Consider the following 22,076-nt stretch of genomic DNA (forward strand, 5'->3'; position numbering starts at 1 on the left):
ATTAAGCCCCAAAGGGGCAAGTGTCATTACAATAAATTAGAGAAAGGAAAGGAAAGGAGAGGACTCACTCAACAGTGTTATCACTTGTAGTAGATGAAATGAGCTCTGACTAACAAGCATTTGAGAAAGACATGGACTTACTGTATAGCAAAACAACAACATATGGAATGGAACAGACATTATGAAATGTACAACACCTTTCCAAGAATGTAAAAAAGACAACACCAAGAAAGAGATACTGTGAGGCATTGATGCATCAAATCAAAATCAATAAATTATTCCTATCTTAATGAATCTGAAAAAGAGAAAAGGTTAGCTTGAAGCCACTAAAAAATTTAATACATTTGTTCTGTGCCAACTTATTGCAAAATCATTGCAGCAGCACTATACTGTATTTCAGAACATCTGGCTAGTGTTTTTTTCTCTCATAGGAAAATCATTACAAAAATGACTAAAATCATCACTGGTATCCATTGAATATTTTGCAGGTGCCTCAGGCTGCTAATTGTTTGTCAATTTACCCTGGCAGGATGTATAATCAATGCTTTCAATTCATGGCCGCAGCCAGAGAAGTGCTTGGTCACGCCTCAGTAATTAGGAAGCAAATATAGACCTGAGCCTCAAGCTCTCACCTGCATTATATCACCACTATCGGATAACGTAACACAGAACTAAACATCACATAGGAGCCATTGGGATTTCACTCCGGACATCTTTCGATTGCCAATATGTATCAGCATGCTTGTTTCAGTCTGGGAGAATACTGATATTCAATGCTAATATCTAAAGGGTCATTAATTAGCCTCTTTAAGTATCTTCATGTGCAAGGAGGTAAATAAAAAATGAATTTCTAGTTAAATGTCACAGCCTCGTTTTTATATCACTTTAGATTACCCATATTGTATTAAACACAAAATCATGTTAATTGGTCAGCAATTGTTCCTGGTAGCGACATAACTTCAAATAAATAATTGCTTTCCCTTCTTTATCAGTTTAATTTCCCCTTTGACCTTTAGGCCTGCACTATGCATGGTTCATATCAACACAAAACCTCCGCACAGAGAGTTAGAGAAACTACCGCCGACACCCAACTGTCTCTCTTTGCCAGTTAAGATAAGCTCAGTAACAAGCAAATATTGACAATGCAGTACTCAAGTACCTTAATTCCCCTGAACTGCTATTCAGGAAATTTAAAAAAAGGCTTGGCTGAGCAGAAATTTTGGTTTGATGTATCTGACCCTTTTTCCCACATCTCCTTTAATATACATGAATTCACAGCAGGGCTAGAGAGTGACTGCATCATGGCAATACCATCCATGATAATACATTTGTTACTCTACTTAACATATTCTATCATTTGAATGAACTTAAAAAGGATGTGCAGGTCAGAGATAAAAGACACTGCTTGGAAAAAGACTGAACACATCTCAAATGAAGCTGCCTCTTCTTTCTGCTGATTTACATAAAAGCTTTACTTCTCTACATTACATAACCCCTCACCTGTGCTAACTGGAGTGTTACTTCCGCATCAGCATGTTCTTGATGTTGCCGAGGAGTTTGCGGTGACAGCTAGATGAGATTTACAGCTTGAATTATTTAACATTTAGATGACGTGAAAAAATAAATGCAGATGTCGTGATCTGAAACATTGAGGATAGATGATGCTTAACTGACACAAGGCTTGTGCACAATTCAGAATTGGCTGCCATTCAATTCAAGAATTGGAATTTAAATTGAATGGACTCCGCCCCACAGTAAGAAAATAAAGTTGAATGACATGAAATTCATGGCAATTCAAAGAAATTCCACACAGTTACACAACAGAAATGTTGAATCTCACATAGTTTCGGTGTTAGGAAGGTTACTATGGAAATGTAATTGCTTACTGTTATAAATTTCACATTATAAATGTAGTTTGGATTACTTTATTTGGATTAATTTATCAATGCAAAGTAATTTCCTTTCAATTTGATTAGTAACTAATTGAATTACACACATAGATAAAATATAGATAGGTAATTATAATTACAATAAATCAAACTTAATTATTTGTTCTGTGACTAGAGCTTTTTAACATTTACTGCTGGGGGAAAACATTTCCTGTTAATGAAATATGCACAAGTAGTTCAAACTAATATCATTTATAGAATATGTAATGCAATTGTATCTGTTGTATTTTGTAAAGCTTCATTCTGAAACACTTCACTTAAATGACATATATGAATTTCTTTGAATTTTTTATTGAATTCCAATTCTAGATCCTTTTTTTTTTACATCAATTCAAATTCAAGTATTGAAATTTAAGAGTCATTCTCAATTCAATTCTGAATTGTGCACAAGCCTGACTGGACTGACACATGATGCGAGTCATTCTCACATTAAAAACCTGTGGTCATGGCTTAAAACAGTCTATGGTTATAGCATATCAAATGGTAATTAAATAAACCAATACCAAACACACATGTACATTACTTGTCAAACAGTCCAGAAGTTGAAGCCATAATTTTAAATTACAGAAGATAATACCTGACATGTTTAATCCATATAATAACAATAGTGCATGCCAAAGACTATGAAATATTTAACAAAGAACCAGCAGCTAGAAAGACAACAGAGTGAGGGCAGACCTGTGGGCTCAGTGGTCACAGGTGTTGCAACACATCCACCTCTATGCAGCTTTAAGGAAACCTCAATAATATGCCATCATATTTACCAACGCCCCAAACATTTTAATTAACGTACCTTACCTGTACTGCAGATTGGACTGTACTCATACCAGCCCATTGGGACATGGACATTCTGTATCATCACCCACATCATGCTCAAGGGTTGTTTTGGAGTTGTGTCGGTTTTGTTGTTTTGTCGCTCGCCATTAAAATCAATTCATTTGGAAAAAATCTGGAAAATCCATGGCCTGGCTAAAACTAATGCGGAGAGAGCATATACTGCAACGACCACAACATGTAGAGACCACTAAGTCAAGGCCTTTCTTCACACATGTTTACGTTTATCTTATTGATAAATATTAAACAAAATGTACTCGGTAGCCTACTATACGTCTCGGATTAAATTTAGTCCGGTAGAGTGTGTGGGATTTTCATTGCGCGTAATTTGAGTTCTACTTTGCCCTCAGTGCTGCCTCTGGTGGCTGGGAGCTAAATTAAAACCGATTGTACTACACTGACTGTATGGCAGAAGCGTTGACTTGCAATGCAGCCTGTGGCCACCAGTGACGTAGGCGGTGTAACTGTCCTGGGACAAGGGGGCTACCTTAACTTTAGAAGTTCAATTACCAAAGGTCCAGTGGAACACTACATGGTCGATGGATTTGTATCTGTAACTTTGATAAATGGATCCGGAAATGTGCGTAAAAATGCTTGTTACTGTGGTGTGTGTGGGTAATTGGTCATCATTTTAAAGTTTGAAAGTCTCCATGGTGAAGGGGAAAGGATTCTGAGAAGTGTTCCTGGGTTTAGTGGTAAATTATTCAACCATAAGCCTACAACTGACTTGATTGTTGTGAGAAACAAGTCGTAGACTTTTGCACACAGCAATAAGTACAATTTTGCACGATGGATTATAACTAACAGAAAGGTTATAGCCTATCGAGCATTGGTCCCCAGCAGGCCTACTGTGTGTTCATATTGTTATTCTTGTAAATCAAAATGGACATATTTAAGTAGGCTTATTGGTGCCCACTTTCACCTTATCAATAAGTTATGTTCAACAAGGCTTTCACTCCGTGCATCAATGCATGTGATCAAGATCCATTAAAATGTAAGCTCTATTTCACGTAGCTCCACCTGTATGCAGGGCTGGATCTCTGTAACATATGGTCTAACACAGGAAACAGCCTCTTTCGTTCAGGGGTAAGTGTCTTCAGCACCTCCTGTGCGTCCTTTAACATATCCGCGCTCTCCGGCTGGAGGCAGTCACCGCGCGCATCACACCACGAGCGAATCGGAGCTTCGTGCAGAGCACGTTTGTATTTTATTTAATTGTCCGACCTTTTCTGTCATTTTCTCGTCGTGTGTGATGCAGGCTAGATTATGGGATTATTTAAAGGAAAAATCACATTGCAGAGAGGTTTCCTAATTTGATGCCAGTGAGAAAAACTAGAAATATTTGGAGATGAAGAAGATGAGTCAGCCCTAAACACTGAAATACTTTCATCCGCACAGAAGTGGCGCATCTTGTAGATAATGAGATTAAATCCATTTGCAGGTAAGACGATACTTTGTTGACTCACAGTAGAGTGGTTGGTGAATTGTCTCAGATGTGCGAAGATAGTATCCTACATCAGCAAGTTATTGTGATTATTCCGTTCAAATTAAGTTTGTACATTGTAAACAATTTGTCAAGTTGAGCATGTTGGACATTGTAAGCACTCGCTGCAATATTTACTGCCGTGTCTCATTGTTTCACTATGCAATTGTACTGTTAACTGGTAAAATTATGATGTTCTGGCATGTGTATTGAAACAAAACCCTCAGCTGGGTCTGTGCTGGGTTTACTAACATTGTAAATTGAATTCCTGACTTGACCTTATTTATATTTTATTTTCCATAAACTGGATTTGCATAATTAACTATGAGCATGTAATAATTGATTCAGGTAGCTGAATATTCATCTTCTAATCTTCTACCTTTCAGCTGCTAAAACCGAAGGTTAGAGCAGAATCCATGGCCATGACACTTAAGATAAAAAAACACTATATGAAAAATCTAAAAATACTGACATACTATTTTATTTTTTTATTACTATTTTTCGAAGTAGCCACTTTATTTAAAATATTATTTCACTAGTTGTTCTGATGGCAAACTGAATTGTTCTCTCTTTTGACTGTGCTGTCTCTGGGCTGGTTTTATGGAAGAATACCTGTTGCACAGTATGAACAATGCCTCAAATACAGCAATTTAACAGTTCACAAAATCTTACTCTTACCAACCATAATCGGTGACTTGTGATAGATTCCATTTGTTGTCCACCTCAGCAACAGAAATAAGTGCTTCAAGAGAGTATTGTTTTTATTAAGGTGGTCTGTTGTGCTCTGTTTCTATAGTAATAATGAACTATCATGCTTGTTTATCTTATGCAACACAAACAAAAATATGTTTCTCCCATTGACTTTCCAAATGTTACATTATTCAATAATATATCCATCCACCTGACTCAGACAGTTCACTTTTATAAACATCAATGTGTTTTCCCTGAGCTCAAACATTACATTACAATAAATGTCATTTAGCTGATGCTTCTATCCAAAGCGACTTACAATTGCTATATATTAGAAGTCGCACACCTCTGGAGCAACTAGGAGTTAAGTATCTTGCTCAGGAAATATTTGTTGATGTATCATAGTGAGAATCGACCACCCTTTGCTGAAATGTAGTCGCTTATTTACCAAAAACAAGACTCCAAGCAGTGTGCACCCTGCACCGCTGCCCGGCTGAAAATGATACACTGGCATTATTAAACCTCTTATGTTATATACTAAGTTGTCGGACCATGTTTGCCTCCTGTGCATTGGCAGTGACTTCAATCTGACTGTGGCAAAGCTATTGTCAGTACTGTGATTCCACTCATTCAATTACTTAGGCTGGGAATAATTTACATCCATGCACACCCCCCAATAAACATAAAAAATGTGTCAGCAAATATTTCAGTGTAACCCGTCGCAGCTGATAATTAAGCAACATGTGAAGGGCAAGCGTTTCCCCAGGGAGAGCTTATGACTGTAGGGTGTGCAGAGTAAGTAGTGAGTAGCAGTGGCTGGCCAGGAAAACACACAAGGAATGTCTGGCCTCACGTAGAAAGCACAGCCAAACATCCTGAGGTTCTCTCCTTTACATATGCTATCAATCAGGTCTGTTCTCCAGAGAGTCTTAAGGCTGATTAGAAAAATGACATGTTCTTTTTATTTAATGCCTCTGAACGCCCACACAAGTGATTTCAGTTATTGTGGCTGATTAGACCTCTGCTCAGGTTGAAGGTCGCCTGGAGCATGGATGGGAATGTATTAGGTCACAAATGTTTTCTACCAATAAGAATGATAAAGCTGTCCATGTCCTGCCCTAACAGGCGCAACAAAGCTAAGAAGAGACTCAGGAAGATATCAATCAGTCAGTCTACAAACACCCACACAGTCTTGGAAGGAGATCCAATCAGCTCAGTAACTGATAACACCAGGGACCTTTAAAAGACACAAGTAAACATACTGTAACATCTAGAAAAGCGTTCTAACAGATAACATGGATTTATGAAGTCATAGGGATCCCTTATATTGAAACTACTCATTACATTGGTTAAACAGACTAACATCCAACAGCAAGTAGAAAGGAAGAAAGAGATCACATTTAATATCTGATGAAGATGGTGACTATTGAAGAAAAGTGACATTCATATAATTATATAATCATATAAATTATATAAAATCAAATGACATAATCCATATCAAGTGGAATGATTATCAAATTCTCTATCAACCAGATTGTCAAAATATTGTCTAGTAAAAAGGTAATTTTAAAGTATGTTACGCTGTTACTGACATAAGTCTTTATGTGTGCAGGTGAGATGCCATAATCCGCGTGAGAAAGTGAGGTATCATGGACTCCTGGATCTTCCCATCGTCCCCTACGAACCTGTCGGAGCACCTCATGTATGACAGCTTCATGCAAAGCAATGAGTCCAACCTCCACGGGAACTACACAGACCACAGCTTCAACAAAACCAGCACGGTGGTCATCACCTGTTTGTACTTTCTGGTTTGCACTGTGGGGCTCTGCGGAAACTCCCTCGTCATCTACGTCATCCTGCGCTACGCCAAGATGAAGACAGTTACCAACATCTACATCCTGAACCTGGCAGTGGCCGACGTGCTCTTCATGCTGGGCCTGCCTTTCATCGCCATCCAGCTGGCGCTGGTCCACTGGCCATTTGGTCCTGTGCTCTGCAGGGTGGTGATGACCGTCGACTCCCTGAACCAGTTTACTTCTATCTTCTGCCTGATGGTCATGAGCATCGACCGCTACCTAGCTGTGGTGCATCCCATTAAATCCACAAAGTGGCGCAAGCCGCGCATGGCAAAGACTATTAACTTAGCAGTGTGGGGGGTGTCACTGATGGTTAATCTGCCCATCGTTATCTACAGCGGAGTCATCACAAAGCACGATGGCTGCTTCTGCACCATTGTGTGGCCCGAGCCACAAGAGGCCTACTACACAGTGTTCATGTTCTACACCTTCATCCTGGGCTTCTTCTTGCCCCTTTTGGTCATCTGCCTTTGCTACTTGTTCATCATCTTTAAGGTGAAGTCCTCAGGCATCCGTGTGGGCTCCTCCAAGAGGAAGCGCTCAGAGAGAAGGGTGACTCGGATGGTGTCCATCGTGGTGGCAGTGTTTGTCTTCTGCTGGTTGCCTTTTTACGTCTTCAACGTGACCTCGGTGACAGGAACCATCAGCACTACTCCCATCCTGAGGAGCACCTTTGCTTTTGTGGTGGTTTTGGGATACGCCAACAGCTGTGCCAATCCCATCCTCTACGCCTTCTTGTCGGAGAACTTCAAAAAGAGTTTCCAGAATGTTCTGTGTCTTAAGAAGGTGGGTGGGCTGGATGAGGCTGATTGCAGCGACAGCCGGAAGGATAAGTCTCGCATGATAAATGACCCCACAGAGACCCAAAGTACTCTGCTGAATGGGGACCTGCAGACCAGCATCTGAGAGGAAGGTGATATGACTCGAATACACACACTCACACAGACTCATACATATCTGAAACCAGAGATGGGCACTCAAGCTTGAGACTTTGACTCGAGTTGCACTTATGTCGCACACACAGTGACTTCATACTTGACTTGAGACTCGTCTTCAAATGACTTCAGACTCGGCCAGGACCCGAGATGCAGGACTCGTGAACATTCTTTATTTTAAGGAAACTTTGGATGAGCTGAATGTTATTCCCCTCCCTGCGTAAACCTACTTACGTAATACGTAACGAATCTACTGCGCACCGCCAAACATTAAAGGACAACAACAACCAAGGCGACCGCACCGGCAGCTGCTATGCCATTGATCAGAAGCTTTGGTTTAAATCTTCAGACAACAAGGCCCAAACAAAAGAATCACTGAATGCTAAATATGTGCAATCAAGATAAATCATTCTGGCTCAACCACATCTCATTCATTTTAGCAAGATTGTCCTGAAAACCTGAGTACCTCAATATTTGGTCTGTACTGTACTGTATGTTCATGTTACAAGGAAAAATACAATTATTAACTAAAGCTTCCTGTAAAGTAACGCATTCCTGTCTTGTTTGTTTTTTTGTTCTATTGCTATAGCCTATTTTTTATTATATACCAAACCTACTAATCAAGCTAATACTGCATGATAATAGATAAATGAGTCATAATAACATTTTACATGGTTTGAAAAACCTTTTTAGCTATGCAGTGTTCTGAGCAGCCTGGACAGAATGCAGCAGGTGATGCAACACTCATTATAACCACGAGAGACTTGAGACTTGACTTAGACTCTAGCTCAGAGACTTGTGAGCATCTCTGTCTGAAACAAATAACAACTGTTGTCAACATATTTCAGATCACATCAAAGAGGGAAAATACATGATTAAATAATACACATGTCACAGAAGAACATGGCTCTTGTTAAGGAGGACAAAAAAAACTTCAGAACGTCCAACTGCACTGTTCCTCTATTGGCCTTTGAGACATTGTCTTGGAAACAAATCCATTATAACATAATCAGAAGATCATACAACTGTTTGGTCTATGCTTTGAATGAAAATGGAATCTGTTTGACTCAGTGTATTGAGGTAGAAGGAACACTAACGCCCACTTGCAAATGGTCCCCTGGGTGATTTTCCCTGGAGACCCGGGATTATATGCATAGTTTACAGCAGAGGGCCTGTTACTGCAGTGTTTAAAAATAACTACATACGGGAGCCCGGATAGCTCAGTTTGTAGAGCGGACGCCCATATATAGAGGTTTACTCCTCGACACAGCGGGCCAGGGTTCGACTCTGACCGGCAGTCCTTTGCTGCATGTAATTCCCCCGCTCTCTCCCCTTACATGTTTTCAGCTGTCCTGTTGAATAAAGGTCTAAACATGCCCAAAAAAAACTAATAGTAAAAAACATAGTATTTTGTTTCTGTCTCATCTGCAAGTTATTTTCACTTTTTGACTGTAAATAACTGTACAGGAAATAGACAAAGAGACTATGTGAAACGTCAGAGGATTTTATATTCAGTGTCATTTAGTTTTGAAACTCTAAATCTGACTTGTGCGTAACTAATGAATGTCAGTGCCATTGATTCTTGTGTTTTGTAGTACAACAGTCAAATGATTTAATGTGGGACCAATTTTTCTTGTGAAAAATGTATCAAATGTAAATGTGAATAACAGTGTTCAGTTGGCAGGCAAATATTTTGTCCTGTGTCACTAGCTGCTTCAATATAGCTACATGCATAATTGATTACTTTAATGGTACTGGCTCGATATACCAAGCCAGCCTCTAACCAAAGTGCTGCTAAGATGTATAAAAACTCTATTACAATGGTGAATAGTATTACATCAAGTAATGCCCCTGTATGCCCGCTGCTACTGGCCTTCCGTTGGAAACTATTCTTTGTCATGGCATTTACCATTATTTATGTATATAACATAATAAGGCTGCTGCCATTGTTTGTAGCTATTACAGTAATGGCATTTATCAAAATACCAGACTGCATGATTCTAAATTATTCAGTATGAATGCTAAGTAGTGGCTCAGCTTTGACTTTTTGTCATCTGAGAGCGTGAAAACCTGTTTAGATTGTATTTTGTAAAGGATTATTTTGCTCCCAAGAAATGGATGGGTCACTATCTTGGAAGTAGTAAACTGGGATTTAAGATGGATTTAAACATAATTCATTTAAAACATGTTCCGTTTATTATTGTTTCACTGTTTTGTAGTACAGAAAACAATTGCAAGCTATTTGTAAACACTTTGTATAATGACACTGGACCCTCTTCTGTTTCTGAATCTATGTGTCTGAGTGACGTGAATTTGTGAAGGGCTAGAACACTTATGCTCAAGAGGCTTTGGTGTTCCTTTATAAGAATCATCCTTGTGTAAATGTAAATGTAAATGTGCTGTATTTCATATAGCGCTTTTCTAGTCTTAACAACTACTCAAATCGCTTTTACATAGTACAGGAACCATTCACCATTCACACACATTCATACACTGTTGCAGAGGCTGCCGTACAAGGTGCCACCTGCTCATCAGATAAACACTCACACACATTCACACCCCAATGGCGCAGCATCGGGGGCAACTCGGGGTTCAGTGTCTTGCCCAAGGACACTTTGACATGGGACTGCAGGGCCAGGGATTAAACTACCAACCGTCCAATTGGCAGGCAACTGCTCTACCACTGAGCCCCAGCCGCCCAGGAACTCAACAAACTCTCTGTTTGTTGCTGTTATCACACACACACACACACACACACACACACACACACACACACAATTTGTGAACCACCATCCATGACTAATCAAATTCCATATCCAATCTCCCTCTCTGCAGTATTGAAACTTGTTACCTGGTCTGTAACATTTTATTACCATTGAGAGACATGACACACCTCTAGTGTCTTATATTTCCATAGCAACAGTGACCAAGAGCGTTGGTCCCATGGTTACACAAATTAGCATAATAATAATAGAGAGATGAATCTGGACATAAATTATCAATGTAGACATTGCTAAGATAACTGACGAAAAAAATAGAAGACTGTGTTAAGGCTGCAAAACCAAACACCTCAGTTACATCAAACCTGATGAAAGTGCATAGTTTTTGTGCCCCAAAATGTAAAATCAAACGTCTTGTGTTGTAAAAATCATCTGGCTGTTGTAGATATAATTATGATTCCGGCAAAGGCTTTTCATACCGTGCTTGTTTATTTTTCAGCAGCTTTTCTTAAGTCCATAGTGCAGATTTTCTATTTAGTATTTGCTCCATTGGTGTTTAGTATTTAGATTTTTATGAGCCTTATTTGAATTGCTCAAATACTGTTTCATTAGCTTTAGGAAATCTTACAATTGGTCTAAAGTATAGCTGTTTCTGTAGAAAATTGGCATTATGGATGTTTTTCCAGTTTCTGCTTTGTTAAATTATAATGAAACAGCAAGTTTGATGGAGCAAACATGGATTGTGTATGGCTATGTTGAAACTTAATAAAGTAATAAGTGACTTGTCATTTTGTTGATGCAATACTATAAATATGTGAAATGTTTTTTATGAAGAAATGCAAAAAGATGCCAAATATTTCAGCAGTGTATGTTTTCATTAAATCAAACGTTTGGATTATCATGATGCATTATTGTGTAGGAAATAGTAGGAAAATATATGTCATTGAAGATATATAAATTCCCTTTTTCAGTTTACCTGCATTATATTCAGCAAGTTTGATTCTTTTTTTCCACACCTCTGAGCTTCTTGGTTTAACCACAAAGTGGCGCCAAACTCAAATACAACTAGAACTGCTCTCAGGGCAGAAAAAAAACACTAAGTTTAATAGAAAGCCTAAAAGGTGCATGTTTGCAAGTGTGTTGGACTGTATTCATCCTAGCAACTCCTGGTAAACAAACAAACCTGTTTACAGCGCTTGTGTGTTCTACCATAAGAGTACACCAACATGAATAAACAGAAGCGTTTCAAATCTGGGACATATATTTTGTCCTAATGATGGAAAGTGTGAATGGAAGAATGAGACAAAAGACAGAACGTACACATTCCAGTTTTGTTCTGAGTTTAATCACTGAAACGGATAATGAAGCTCTCCTCTTCCTTCTCGTTTCAGCTGCATCCCTGAATGTCCTTGGGTGGCCTTAACTGCTCCATGATACATCAAAACCAAAGTGCGATCATTTCACAAGTCTTTGATTTTACTGTTCGGACATCCGCTGTTGCCCTCTAGTTGAGGTTCTGCAGCAGACCAAAGGCTATGCATGTTTGTTTTAAGTTATAGAGCAGCTAAACAACCAGGAGTTGTGTTTTTATGTGGCATTACTGTGATAGGTTAGGGCCCTCATCTTATACATGAGTGAATATTTTTAGTCTTTTTATATATATATATATACTGTACATACACAATCAGTGATATTTAAAAACAAAACAGATCACAACACCCTGATGTGTATGTGCATTATCTTGAGTCTGACTTGACAGCATACTGATTGAATAGAGCACTGGGTTTAATGCACTGCAGAGGCAAGACACCACAAACCACACTGGTCTACACCAGCCACACAGACAGTTGCCATGGAGAAGTTTTAACACTGATGTATTCATGACCAGGCTATGGTCGCACAGTGCCCATATACGTGCAATGTGTTTTACCCCGTATATATATATATATCTCACATGATCCATCTTCCCATCCCCAAACCTCTCAAAAAAATCATGATTGGCACCAGGCCTTGGAGTTGATGGTGAGGGCAATTTTTCACATATAAGATCATGAGAGCCCAGTTGCATGCAGTGTTGTTAAATGGGCAGTTTTTTTTTTGTTTTTGCACAGAGCATTCAAGGTGTTAAGTGAGGCGAGACCACCGCATTCTCACATTATAAGATCTCATTTGGAGTTCATGTATCGAGTCTTCTCTTCAGAATGCCATACAAAACCCAAAGCTCACATTCAACATACAATTCATAAACAGCAAAAGGTTAGCCAATTTAACCATCACCATCATTATACCAACAATTCCACAAGAATGAAAGTATAACACGTCCAAAAACATTTCCAGTACAAGAACAGAGGGAAATATGACTGTACTGAAATGTAAAAAGAAATCAAAATAAAGACACTGAAAAAACAGTAAACAAAAATTCAATGTGTTGCTAAAAAAATAGATATTCCCTGCCCTCAACCAGACTTAAAAATAAAACAATCAACACAGTAAATAATGGAACAAGGGCACACTTATGTCCAAATCCGCTTAGTTTCCATGGCAGCACATCCCCAGGAACTGGCAAAGGCAGCGTCTCTAAGCTCTCCCATGTTGTTTTTTTTGCTCTTAAACAATAGATGTATACGAGATTTATACAGTACGGAATAACTAAATTCACAAATGATAAGAATCATAACCATACCTTAAAAAAAAATGTTCTTGCAAAGTTCATAACACGTTGATTCTATTACGTTTTGCGTTCAGTCCCATATGCATATGACAACAAATCAAGTTAAATGCTTGGTCAGCATAATCAAGTTAAATGCTTGGTCAGTTGAAACGATAGCACCATGGGAGAGAAATGGAGAGGGTGTGTGTGTGTGTGTGTGTGTGTGTGTGTGTGTGTGTGTGGTGTGTGTGTGTGTGTGTGTGTGTGTGTGTGTGTGTGTGTGTGTGTGTGTGTGTAGTGGAGGGGGTCAGAATACTGTAAGAAAAAATCCAGATGTGCCCAATCAACACTCAAGACAGCCCCTGTCCCCCTAGGGGAAGGGAGAGAACGTGAGGGGTGTGGGACCTCTTCACTCCTCCCAAGCCTGGAACTGACGACGCCTGACTCTTCCTCGTTCTACACTCCTCTTCATTCAGTTTTGTCAAGTAGATGCCAAGAAGTAGCTCAGTGCTTGTTTGTTTTTGTTGTCTTTTGAAAGGTTGCATGAATTCACACGTCTTTTTATTTTTGTCCTCCAGAGCTGGAGGAGCAGACTGGTTAGTCAAAGAGTTTCAGGTAGGTTGTGTAATTGTGTTTCATCCTGTCCCCAGTCCATTGGCTCTCACAGTAGAAGCAGTGGTTCTTCATGGTCAGTGGTCACAAAGACTACTCATACTCAAGGAACTGTTTATGGTAGAATAAGAGATATCTGATGGAGGGGAGAGAGAAAGAAACATTTGATATAAATTGCATACTGCATAACATTTTGAAGTGCTGCTAATGTCCTGTTTCTATTCTTACCCTTCACTATCGAGTACATCCTTAATGCTGGCCTTGGTGATTATGGCATCATCGCATTTGAACCACTGGTCTTTGTGCTGGCGGATGAAGCTGGTGTAGTGGCCACTCTCTAATGTGCCTTGGTGGTTGACCACAGCAAACAAGGAATACCTGGAAATAAAAGACAAAGAGATGGGAATTTGTCTTTGTTCTGTTGTGTGACTTCACTTAAACACAAGTATCCCATAAAGCCCACTATCCTCCCAATATATGGGCACCTGTATTTCTTTTAAACCCCATACTGATGCTCTTTCAGGTCTTTCTTGTGCATTAGAGGCCTCATCAGAGAGCACCTTGCATACTTACTTCTTGTCTCTACTACAAGCACCCTGTCAATGGTATTAAGAAAGTAAATTCCCTGTAAACGTCCCGGACAATGAAATCTATTGTAACTGTCATGGATGAAGAAAACTATGCAGCTTTTAATAAGCTTCAAATTGATTTAATTTGGGGAAGTCACAGCTGGAAGCTTCAGGTCCTTAGCATGTGCTGCTATGCTAGAGGAGAAATTTCTGCTATGTCTGTACTGCTGTGAAGCAGCAGTGTTAATAAATTAGTTTGCTGTAGTACATGTTTTCAAAGGTACTCACTTATTGTCGTTGTTTAGTACATCAACCGTCTGTTGATACTGCCCATTCATTCTGCTCTCTTTACTGCGGGAGACAGAAAAAGAGTAGAAAGACATTAGCATTTTTAAAGCTCCATGCATGCATGAACATGCTACACTGACACATAAATCCACTAGGTGGCAGAATGAGCCACTAGGTGGCAGAATGATCGCATCTATGAATGATCTTAAGGTCGCTGAACAGAGCTGAATGGATGCTACAGCCAGGGGTGGGGCATTACAGCTACTGCATGCTTTACTGACATTTAAACATATTTATAGGGATTATTCCGTTTTGGCAGAGATGCAGATGTGTGCAATTCCTGTAGGTACAAGTATGTAGTATCAATCATATAGTATGTACAAACGTTAAAATGGCTGTACGGGTTGTTTTTTAGAAATATCTGTGCATTTATATCTGGATTTGAAGACTGGCGGGACAAGGTCAATTATATGGGTAGAAAAGCTTAGATAGAGGCTTACCTGGATGCCATGAATGGCGTCATGTCTAACTCTAGGGGGAAGGAAACATATGTAGTGATCTTCCTCCGCAGTTTGGCAGAGTGCTCAAACCGCTGGAGATGGCCAGAGAAGAAGCATAAGAGAGGAGAGAGGGGGGAAGGGGCAGAATAATGGTAAAAGAGAAAGTGAGAGAGTGGGGGGAGGGAAAAGAACACATTTAGAAATAACAAGCATCATCATTACAACATACAAAAAACACAGCTAGTGAGAATGCATGTTTTCCACCCTGTCTGTAACACATTTACACATTCACAACAAGTTAATGACAGGCTTGGAATGATCTTAGACAATCTTCTTGAAGCATGTTCCTATGAATGTCATAAATACATTATAGGCCCCCCAGTACCGTTATGATAAATAAAACATGGCCAGCGGAGGACGGCACGAGTCATTGAAGTCATGGGTGTCCTGGGACACTCGGTGAAAGGGCTACACAGTAGGAGGTAATGCACCAACCACTGAATTGAATTATGAACACAGTGTAACAGAAAGCTAAAGCACTGCAAAATCTGAAATTTTCCTCCATCAGATGTAAGACTGTATACACACAAAGACAAAATTAGCATCTGTTACAGTTTATATTTATTTATTGTAATATGTAAGAATGCTGTTTCAAAAAAAAAAAAAATATCAAAACTAAATAAAGATAACTAAATAGGACAAAATTATGAAAAAATAAGTATCTAGATTACACAACCCTATTTAAGGGTTTCTGCATGTTTTACCAACTCAAACTTAAGACTTTAACAAGACCTTTTTGAGACCATTACATTGTCTGAAACAATTCCCCCATATCCTTCGCATTATAGGACTGGTGTTTAGTCACCTTGTGAAGGAGACCAGAACACCTCCGCTCTTAGTGCTGGCTCTGATCCACAAGCGACACGTAGGTTGTATACGGAAGTTGCGGAGCTGAGGTTGGGGTCTCGCTTATTTAAAAAAAAAAAAATCACGGAATTTTAAAAAAACTGCACGACACAGGAAAATGAAGACCTATTTGAAATAATTTAAGACCTAGACGGCTTCAGTGAAGACTTTTTTAAAGCTTAATATTTTGAAATTTTTAAGCTCAGTGTAGCCTGAAATAATAAAATTGTCAGAAAGTGACAGAAATTGTAAGAAGTGATAATTGGCAGTACACGTCACTGGCTGACTCACTTTAAGATGGAAACATGCTACGATGGGGAGCTTCTTCATTGTCAGCTGTTTGGTAGATTCCTGGTAGCTATGGCAACCGCCACACTTGATTTTGGCACTGCTTCCTAGATGCTCTGGCCGCGTAAACCTGCAGAGGGAGGGTTGGAATAAAAGAAGAAGAGGGTGTGAACAAGTAGAGAACATGTGGGCAAACAAGAGACAGGAAGTGAAAACTGGGAAGAAGAGGATAGTTTATATTTTCTTTTGCTATGTTACATAAACCCTTTGATCTCACCTAGTTATACTTCTACAGATCTGAAGTAAATCGGAAGATTTACGAGGGCTTGTGCATCATGTTTGCATGCCGAGTTTTGGTGCGGCCAGTCTGTATGTCAGCCCACCCAACCCAAAGCCTTGCTGGTAATGCCAATGCTTCTATCACCACGGCAACAGCACCAACCAGTTCTGTATCTTTAAGAGACTTGCTGCAGCAACTAGGGATGTGTGAGGTGCTGCAGTAAAAAAAAAATAAAGTCTGAAGGAAAGAAGGCGAGGTGGGGGGATGAGACAAATGTGAGAGGTAGAGGGTGAGGGCACAGGGGATTGGAATTAGGGGGAGAGGAGAGGGAATGAAATAAGATAAGAAGAGAAGGAAAAGAAATTGCAAGAATGAAGAGGCAGTAGAGGAGATTTGAGAGGTGACATCTGCCCTGCCAGCCTTGTGATGATGGAAGATGAGATCCAGGGATAACAGGGTTGTTGTGCCTGAGCAGACACAATAAGTGACCCCTCAAACAAGTGGAGGGATAAATGAAATTCATTTCAAGTGGAGACGATTGATATCCAAAAATTTGGAGAGGTGGCAGAAGGGATACAGGAAAATAAGCCAATTGAAAAAATGGCAGTCCCTCCTTTCCTTGCCAAATGTTTTTAATATAAAAAGAGAAACCTGACAGGCAGAAAAAAAGGCAATCTGTCTGATGTCAGCTGACTGAAGCTGTACCTGCGTAGGCAGTCTGTGAGAGTGGTGGACCCTGACAGATGGCTCTCTCCATTGACTGTGCTGCCATCCCCCCCCGGGCTGAGGGGCCAGAAAGGCGTTGATGAGCCAGGAAGGTCCAGACTGATGTCCCAGAATGGATCTATCGTCGTGGAAACCCCGCTAGAGAAAAAAAAAAAAGAGTTTGATTATGAAGTTGAATAAATACTGTGTGGTTGTGTGTAGGTTTGTGGGTCCTTTACTACAGGTCATGATGAAAGGATGATGACATAGATGGCAATACAAAACCTCTGAAGATTCTGATCATGTTTTTGTTTAATCCTACTGGAAGATTGAGTGTGTGCATGTGCATAAATTACACACTGTTCTTCCAGGTCCATTTGCAATTCAATTAAGTGTTACATCAGAGAAAATTGGCCTAACATATGGAAGTTGTATTATTACAGCCCAATGAAGGATGGACTGCAGCCTTGGCAAAATGGAGGCTTTCAGTGTAGAATGCATGCAGTACGCATTATCATTGTTGATTAGATGAGTCATGGTGCTGTAACACCCAGCGGTACCAGCAGGTGGCTATTAAGGCAAGGAGGCATGCATTTACAATGGGTGAGAGAGCAACACTGCAGTAATATGGCAAGATTATGATACCACTTTTTGTTGAGAAAGCCTTGAGGAATGCATTTTTTTTTTTTTTGCATCAGCAGTCTCTTTATTCACTGTGAAGGCAGGTAACATGGCATTGAGCTGGGCTCAGCTTGCCTGCTAGTCTGGGCGAGGTGCTTTGCAGTTCAGTGCAGCATGCTAATGTTAATGTGACAGGACAGCTCTAGGGGCATGGCAGCGCTTGGGTTGTGAGGCTGTCTAGACAACCGCCCTTACAGCAGCTCTGCAGGGCCCGGGCCTTTTAATAATAGCAGTGGAGAGGACACATCCAGTGGTTCACCCACTCTGGGAAGACAGGTGGTGTCCACATCAATCAGCCCATTGGAGAGAGGAAACTATGCAATCGGATTGATAGATGGATGATGGATGAATGAATGAGTATAATGAAGGAAAAGGGGAATAGGTGCTCATGTGATACTCCGTCAACATGAATGGGCAGCAGAGATCTTAGATGGGGCTTTATTTCGGTAAATTGCATTTTTACACAGTTTATTCCCAAACACACAAGATAGACACACAAACATACTGGCAAACTTGACAGGTAACATCTGATTGCAGGCCCCCAGTGAAGATTTGGTCAATGATGCAGTTACAGTGGTTTGGATTGTTGGCCTTCTTCCCATTGTCATCTCCTGTGGACCACAAAGAGCAGAAAGTATAAATAGATACACAGATAACGGCAACAACCTGTTTAGCTCCTCTGAAAGACTCTGTCCGGCCCTCTTTCTCACTTATCCATTACCCTGCAGCGCAGCCTCTCCGCCACTTCACAACTCTCTGGATTCTAGCTATTAGTAGTAAACATTACTGCAGGGTCTGTGGGTGAGTCAGCCTGTCATGCACTGCAGCAAGGCCTATTGACATTCCTCACACTGCTTGCTTCCTGTCCCTTTAGTACACACTATTACCAGTCTCCTTCAGTATGCTTCAAGTAAAGTAAGGCACTGTGCTCCATGGGTAGATCTAAGGTATAGCTCCACATGATGGATCGGGGCAGTAGGTGACAGACACTGCTCTTTGATGAGTTTCCCAATCAGTCCGACTTGAACGAGCTGCCATCTTGGGCTGACAGAAAATATTGAAAGAAAAAAAAAATGCAGTATGCACACTGGGAATGACATATGGATAAGTTATATAGCTTACTGATGGTGTCCCCTTTGCAGTGCCTATGTAGAACGTCTAATGCTGCGATGAGGAATTCGTGGGCGTCTTGCTGCTCGTAGCCTGCGAGGTGACGTGCATGAGTCCACACCAGGTGCAGCAGCCGGAAGGGAATGTGGGGTGACCGGTGGCCCGAATAGAACTGAGAGCAGGAAAGAAAAATGGGAGAGGGGGTGGGGGTGAAGAGGAGCATTTGGTTAGTCTATTCCCCAGGTTTTACTGGGTGCATTATATTTTATCACATCTTTGCCAATTTCATTGCTACATTGTTCACTGTGATCATGGCTGAACCACTATTTCAGTCAAGGTGATTTTCTGACTCTTTCAGAAGCTACTTTCTATAATTCTAATTTTAAACCAATTCATAATTTTACCATGTGTCGCCTAACAGCACTAGCTCTAATGACAGCACATACATAGAGCAGAGAGGTTTGATGCGCAAGACAGAAAAGACGAAGAACTGATTGGCGTTTGGAGGAAAAACATCCATCTGTGAAGTATTGCGTTGTCGTTGGAAATAGAGTGAGTGACAATCCAGGTCAAGGTCAGGAGATGTGGGTAAGAAAGTAAGAGAGCCGAGCAGAGCCCAAGAGTTTGCAGGATGCAAACACTACAATGAAGTTCCAACCAGACCTTATTAATGCCAGAGAGGGCTCTAATTTCTCAACACGAAGATGTTGCACACACCTTGGTTTATTCTCCACAGCTCTCTCTGAAATGTGATGGAACTGTGAGAGGGGAAACATGCCACGCTGACATGTCTTTTGAATCTTACAAAAACTGCTTCTTTTTTGGTAGTTTGAAAAAAAGAAAAACTGTCTCTGCAGAGTCAGAAGAGTTTTGATGACGATTCGGGGGTGGGTTGAAAACAGAACAAAGATGGAGGATGAAAGCAAGCAATGGAATTAGAGAGTTGGGGACTAGGCGTAGAGGTAGAAGGTGATTTTGTTTGTGTTTTGCAACTTTTAAATAGATTAATTTTTCTTGTATGACTGACCCTGATTTTTCTGTTCCACACAAAGCTGAATACTCTATCAATGTCTGCCTCCCTGGGTGATAGAGGTGAGCGCATATATATATATATATATATATATATACATATATATATATATATATATACATACATACATACATACATACATACATACATACATACATACATACATACATACACACACAGTCCCTGACAAAAGTCTTGTCGCTTATCTATTTTGTAGAAACACCTGCTATTAACCTGACTTTTAATTAATCAATTGGTGTAAGAAATAGCTCATATGAAAAGCTAAAACCCTCACAAATGATGTTCAATGCACTGAAATAAATTAGTTTCACTGAAACAAGATTTATCATTTAAACAAGACAGAAAGGTCAAATTTTGCCAAGACAAAAGTTTTGTCGCCTATACATAAATTGAACAAATTTACTGCAAATACTAAAATATGTCAGCAAATTAAATAGTGGTGCTGTGAGATCCAAATTTAATATCTTGTATGACTTCCATGAGCTTGAAGGACTGCATCCATGCGGTTTGGCAAGGATTCATACAATGTATTGATGAAGTCATCAGGAATAGCTAGGAAAGCAGTCTTGCTGCCTCTCAGAGTTCATCAATATTCTTTGGTTTGGTCTTCCATGCTTCCTCTTTCATCCTACCCCACATATGCTCACTGATGTTCATGTCTGGTGACTGGGCCGGCCAATCCTGGAGTATCTTGATCTTCTTCGCCTTGAGGAACTTTGAAGTGGAGATGGAAGTATGCGATGGAGCACCATCCTGCTGCAGAATTTGGCCTCTTTTATGGTTGGGAATATAAGAGGTAGCTAAGATTTCTTGGTATTTGAGACTATTGATGTTGCCTTCCACCCTGCAGATCTCTCACACACCCAATACTGGATGTTACCCCAGACCATGATTTTTCCACCACCAAACTTCACTGTTTTCTGGGTGAATCTTGGATCCATGAGGGCTCCAGTAGGTCTCCAGCAATATTTGCGGCAACTGTGGTGTAATTCAACCGAAGATTAATCTGAAAAATCCACTTCTTCCACTTTTCCATCATCCATCCTTTTAGCAGGCTGTGGGCCTTGGCAAATGCCACACAGTTTTTCAATTGTCTTTTGTTTAGTGCTGGCTTCTGGGCACTGATTCAACCATGGAGGCCATTTCAAGACAGAATCCGACAAACAGTTCAGGTTGACACAGGGACTTCAGGTGACCAGGTCTCGTGGAGCTCTGCTGCAGTAGAAAATGGGCTGGCCTTGGATTTTTGAGCCAACAAACGGTCCTCTTGTCAAAAACGTCTCCAGTGTCTTCAAATGGTTTTTTTTATCCTCTGTACTTGATGCTGAGACACATTGAAGGTGTCTGCCACATCAGCAGTGGATCTGGTCTTCAGCCTCTTGATAATCAAAACTTTAGTCTCAGGGTGAATCTTAGGCATGCTTGCAGATGTCTAGTTGCAGTTGATGTGAAGGTCTAGTGTACTGGGGTTGTTTTTATACACACCTGAGACCTAATTGATCCATTGTTAGTCACAGGTGAAGCTCATATGACAAGGCGACAACACTTATGTCTTTGCAAAAATTGACTCAATGGGCTTTGCCAAGCTGTGAATATTAGAATACTTTTTGAAAGTTTCGTTTTGCACATTTCTTGTAAATAAATCTTGATTAGAAATATATTTCAGCGGCACTTCAGGTCAATTTGTACACAAGCGACATATAAGCGACATATATATATATATATATGTGTATATATATATATAATGTAGCTGAATGGTTAAGCCAACTGAGACCGGGTAGGGGGTGTGTGTGTGTGAGAGAGAGGGGGGGGGGGGGTGTTAATGACTCAACCCATTATAGCACCACCTGCCATCTGTGGGCCCATATATACTGGGAAGTGAGAGGTGTAAGAAAAAAGCGAGGCAGTGTGGGAGCAGACAAGGCAGATATTACATAACATGCAGGGCCAATGAGTTTGTTAGATCTAA

At 40.2% G+C, this 22,076-nt stretch overlaps 2 protein-coding genes across 4 annotated transcripts in view; one reads left to right on the top strand and one right to left on the bottom strand.

Annotated features, from left to right (window-relative positions):
- Positions 1-3,937: 3,937 nt before the first annotated feature.
- Positions 3,938-11,249, top strand: LOC116707288 (somatostatin receptor type 2). Its single transcript, XM_032544588.1, has 2 exons — positions 3,938-4,224; positions 6,569-11,249. Exon 2 carries the CDS (start codon positions 6,606-6,608, stop codon positions 7,716-7,718), a length of 1,113 nt encoding a protein of 370 aa, XP_032400479.1. The 5' UTR covers positions 3,938-4,224; positions 6,569-6,605; the 3' UTR covers positions 7,719-11,249.
- A 541-nt stretch (positions 11,250-11,790) lies between these two features.
- Positions 11,791-22,076, bottom strand: part of LOC116707287 (ubiquitin carboxyl-terminal hydrolase 22) — a 30,904-nt gene continuing 20,618 nt past the window's right edge. The window contains exons 6-13 of one of the 3 annotated variants that reach the window (XM_032544586.1): positions 19,069-19,228; positions 18,452-18,557; positions 17,266-17,424; positions 16,284-16,410; positions 15,087-15,178; positions 14,587-14,649; positions 13,958-14,107; positions 11,791-13,865 (exon numbers count right to left, since the gene is read on the bottom strand). In XM_032544586.1, coding sequence (XP_032400477.1) covers positions 13,823-13,865; positions 13,958-14,107; positions 14,587-14,649; positions 15,087-15,178; positions 16,284-16,410; positions 17,266-17,424; positions 18,452-18,557; positions 19,069-19,228 — 900 coding nt within the window. In that variant the 3' untranslated portion in view covers positions 11,791-13,822. Of the gene's footprint in view, positions 13,866-13,957; positions 14,108-14,586; positions 14,650-15,086; positions 15,179-16,283; positions 16,411-16,440; positions 16,775-17,265; positions 17,425-18,451; positions 18,558-19,068; positions 19,229-22,076 lie in introns of those variants that run through there. The other 2 variants (XM_032544585.1, XM_032544587.1) reach the window with 2 other exon arrangements.

Source organism: Etheostoma spectabile, chromosome 19, assembly GCF_008692095.1.
Source record: "Etheostoma spectabile isolate EspeVRDwgs_2016 chromosome 19, UIUC_Espe_1.0, whole genome shotgun sequence".
In the NCBI taxonomy this organism is placed as follows: domain Eukaryota; kingdom Metazoa; phylum Chordata; class Actinopteri; order Perciformes; family Percidae; genus Etheostoma; species Etheostoma spectabile.